This window comes from Apium graveolens, unplaced genomic scaffold (genome assembly GCF_009905375.1).
Source record: "Apium graveolens cultivar Ventura unplaced genomic scaffold, ASM990537v1 ctg4292, whole genome shotgun sequence".
Taxonomy (NCBI): Eukaryota; Viridiplantae; Streptophyta; class Magnoliopsida; order Apiales; family Apiaceae; genus Apium; species Apium graveolens.
Window position 1 is genome coordinate 37,541 of NW_027418477.1, and position 4,398 is coordinate 41,938.

The 4,398-nt window shown below is 35.5% G+C and overlaps 1 protein-coding gene across 2 annotated transcripts; it reads right to left on the reverse strand.

The window, feature by feature from the left end:
- Nucleotides 1–325: 325 nt before the first annotated feature.
- Nucleotides 326–3,966, reverse strand: LOC141701682 (uncharacterized). 2 transcript variants are annotated; one of them, XM_074505316.1, is made up of 5 exons: nt 2,881–3,496; nt 2,472–2,699; nt 1,955–2,252; nt 1,242–1,361; nt 326–897 (listed from the first exon to the last, which is right to left on the reverse strand). In XM_074505316.1, the coding sequence occupies exons 1-5, from the start codon at nt 3,058–3,060 to the stop codon at nt 788–790; spliced, it is 936 nt and encodes a 311-aa protein (XP_074361417.1). In that variant the 5' UTR covers nt 3,061–3,496; the 3' UTR covers nt 326–787. The 2 variants fall into 2 exon arrangements, with proteins under 2 accessions (XP_074361417.1, XP_074361418.1); XM_074505317.1 differs by lacking the exon at nt 1,242–1,361 and having other exon boundaries at nt 2,881–3,966.
- Nucleotides 3,967–4,398: the final 432 nt, after the last annotated feature.

Consider the following 4,398-nt stretch of genomic DNA (forward strand, 5'->3'; position numbering starts at 1 on the left):
CAATGTTCTCGTTCCATAACACAAGGGGGAGTAATAAGATATAAGAGTAGTATAGGTTTTTATTAATATACTTCTTAGTGTCTTTAAAGTTGAATAAACCTTCTATATAAATGAATGATGTAAATACTTTTAGCAAAGGCAAATAGAGATGTAATCTTCTGATTTTTTCCGGTTCTAGGTTAGTGCATTCCTTCTGATGCAAACTTAGATTGATAAAGTTATCAATAATTTTTCATTTCTGTTATGATATTTAATGAAAAATCATGTAATGAACTGATTATTAAATCATATAATAAATAAATATTAAAAAATAAACATATCCGACCAGAAAATAGGATTTCATTTCTTATTAGCATACAGACATACATGGATGGACCCATATAGTAAAGATCTTCATTAACATGAAAAGAGGATATTATGGCTTACAATTACAGCATCAATCTTTTGGCACCACCAACAAGATAGATATCCTGCATGATACTACCACTGATTTGATGCCATTCCCCCACCACCTCCTTGGCCCCTTCCCCCCTTTTATTAACTACTCAGCCAGCCCATCATCACATTCTACCACTTTCCACATTCACATTGTCAAAACTCAAACCTTGTAGACCACAAAAAAACAGCTGCCTAGGATCCCCTTATTTTTACCTTTCACTTCTCATACCTTGAGAAGAATCTTATTTATACCAAAACCTTAGTTATATAATCTTATTATTACTAATATAATCTACTTTCTTGCACTACACCTACATTCATCACAAACTGGAGTTCAGATTATGGTTGATCAATAAGACCATTCCTCAGGGAGAAGCATCTTACAATTCATAGCCCTGTTCCCCATCATATTCATCGCATTGTGCCATTTTCCCAATCCTGCATTCCTCCGCATTGTTTCTGCATAGGCGGATTTTTTTTAAAAAAAATTAAGTCATGTAACAAAACATAACAGAATGTGTCCTGCTCTACTTAACAAAATGCGTCCTGCTCGTAGAACAGTGTTGGAGCAGTTTCAGAGTATGATCCTCCCTAAGTTCCTCCAATTCGAGTAACATATAAACAAGGCACGTAAATTAAAAATGTTTTTTAGGAAATGTTAACAATCGAACGAGTTAACAGTCTATTAGGACAGAGGGAGTAGGATGTATGTAAATCCACGAAAGGTGTTTCCATAAATAGTGTAACTTAGACGGTGTAAAGATTGTAAAAAATATTAGTATCAAGCAGTATCCAGTATTTACCATGATCTGGGTTGACACCACCTACTGTGAATTGAGCTGGGGCTTTACTCATCACATCATAATTACATTTAACATTCGAAGTTGGAGCAGGCCTGGATGGTATTAAAGAAGCTGGACAACCTAAACAAAAAGAATGATTACATAAGCAACATATACTAATCATCTTGCTCTCACTTAGCCCTACATTGAATGAAGTTTTAAACTGCAGATGGGGTCTAAAAGGGCCAGAATCCAATAGTCAAAACAACAACCCAAAAAGAAAAAGGACACAACAGCTGGATGTAGGCCAAGCACTATTTCCCACAGTCAAAAGACTCAAAACCTAGGCAGAAGCTTTGCAGTATTTTCAAGTTTGAAAACAAGTTTGAAAACTACTAGACTAGGATAGAAAGAAAACAATATTTAATGGGTAAAAAGACAATCAGATGAAATATGTAAACAAATGTGTTTGGCAGCTTATTAGGTAACCAAGAAACTGGATTACAAATTAAACTATAACTAAAATTTGACAGTATTCTATAGGCCTTTAAACCACAATAAAGAAGGCTAGACTAAAATGAAAAATTATGAACAGTTGAATCTGGATAAAGTGAAAAATTCAGGATGGGGAATTTTTTTTCAATTATTCGGATTATTAATTTATTGAGTTCAAAAATATATATCGATCAACTTTAATTTACGAGTTTCTATCGTATTAAAGAAAAAAAAATTACCGGGTTTAACCGGGGAAGGGGCGGTGTCTGGACATGTACGAGGCAAAAACACACCAGTGCCTGCACATTTCTTGTTCAAACCAACACCACCACCGGCAACATTTCTCATGCCACCAGCAAAAATAGAACTTGGATGACTCACACGCCCATTTACATAAAAATGTTGGTTCCGAATTGGTAAGGCAGGCCATCCACATTGAAACGGACTTTGAGCTCTTCTACATCTTGCATTTCGACTAAAACCACAAACAAATTCTGCTGAAACTCCTCCCCACACTGAACCATTATTTTGCTTCACCTGCAATAAGCACACAACTAGTATAAGCGCAAAATATATAACACCCCGCTCTAGTTAAAGAACGGAAACAGTAAGAACAATTATTCTGCACAATAATTTTTTTAAAAACAATACATAAACATGATTGAAAATATTACGTGTTTTTATTCAAAAAAAAGTACAAAAAAATAATGGAAGAAAAAATATAAATTATAAATAGGAGTGGTAGTAATATCTTACGTGGTGAGTGAAAATATTATGTGGGGTGGGTAGTGCTCTGTTTTTGTTAGCAGTTTCATTCTTCATCTTCCACATGTTAACTTCCCCTGCAGCAGCACATATTAGATTCCACGACTGGTCCTGTTTTCGAGTAAACGGCGCCGTTGGAGATGACGGGCCATTTGGGCTTCCATTGCTTAACACTGGACTCAGTATCGACTGTGGTGACCGGGACAAAGCCCACTTGTTCTGCGGAAACAACAGAATATTAGTTAGTGAGAATGTGTAGCGGTATTATCTCCGCTTCCTTTTCGGGATGTCGATGGTTAGAATCATTTTAAAAACAAGACAATGTGAATATTTGAGTTTGTTTAACTAGAAGAAAATAAATAATTGGCAGTGTGTGTGAAGAATGGAACAAAGGTGTTACCTCAGAAGCAAAAGGGCGATTCAACTCAGTGAAGTCGTATGGGAAGTGAGGCGGAAGTTGAGTGTTGGAGGTGAGATTAAGGTTGTCTTGGCCTATGAATATGTCGTCCTCGTTGTCGGAGAGGAAGTCAGTGGGAAGCCAGAAGAGAGGGTCTATGTTGTTGTCTAATTTGTCTTCCATTTTTTTAGATTTGAGAAATTTGGGGGAAATGAAGAAATGGTGGGAAGATTTGAAAATTGGGTTAAGGAGAAGAAATGAGTTTATGTTTTGTTGCTGCTTGGGAAAAGTTTATTTATTAGAGTAAGATGAATTTGTGGGGCCTGAGATGGAAATATTGGAAAGTTGTAGGGAGAGGAGAAGTGGAAAATGTTGAACCAACAGCTTGCTTTTTAACTATTTTTATTTATTGTTATTTTAATCATCATTCTTCTTTTTTGTTTTTGTTGTCATCTGTTTTATCAAGAATTTGTAAATAGCCAGCGACAATTAACGTAAAACCCACCACAATTTGCAACAGGTACAGTGGTACACTATCACCCTTCATCTTGTTATAGTCGAATTTTTATAGCGCTTTCTTTACGGGACGTTAAGAATATCGATACCAGAACTGCAAATGGTGTTCATGCGTATGTTTAAATAGCACAATAACAAGGTACAGCCTCAACTTTCATTTATAAATTTTAAATTTAAATAATAATGTACTTATAATTTTATTAAAAAAATATGGTTGTGTATTTAAAGACAAAAAGAGGTAAACCGAAAGATGAATGGGGTCTCTTTGATTTAGGGTTGGTCTGCTTACACTAGCATATCACTCATCTCATCTGTCCATTCTTCCATCTCCATCACTCTCGTTATAATTGAAACATTAATTATTCATTTCACTTTTCCCGCAAATTAATATTTTGATTTTCCCGCCAAGATTCTAAGCTGCACTTTCTCGTGTTTTCAACTCTCAACCGTCATACTATCCATGTATCTTTTGTCTCTATTCACTCCCAAGATATGTTCATGTTCAACATATCCATTCTCCACAACAAAAATTGTAACACAAACAAATAAAACATTCAGTTTGATTATTTTATCGGTCCTTATTTCTAAGGGCATACATTAGTCACTAACTCTAATAAAAATAAACTTTTTTTATTGGTGGAATTGATGTCAATGCAGGGGCCATTAACATTTATTATTCAACCAATAAGAAGAGTCCATTTTTATGAGAGTTAGTGACTATTATTTGCCCTTGGGCACACCATAGAAAATCCCTTATTTTATTAATGACCCACCATTAAAAAAGTGCAGCTCCTGCCAACAGTTGGCCCATAAAACATTTGCTGATATGGCCATATATGGAACAAACAGCCCCCATTGTAGTGGTATGTTTGTCTGTGCAAACTGAAATGCCGCACTATTCTTGGGAGCACAATAATGCCCACTATGTTTTGTTTTTCCTATACCTGGCTGCGATACTCTCTTGCAATCTGACTACTCCCTTGTTCTATGTTGCAGTCTAGGATT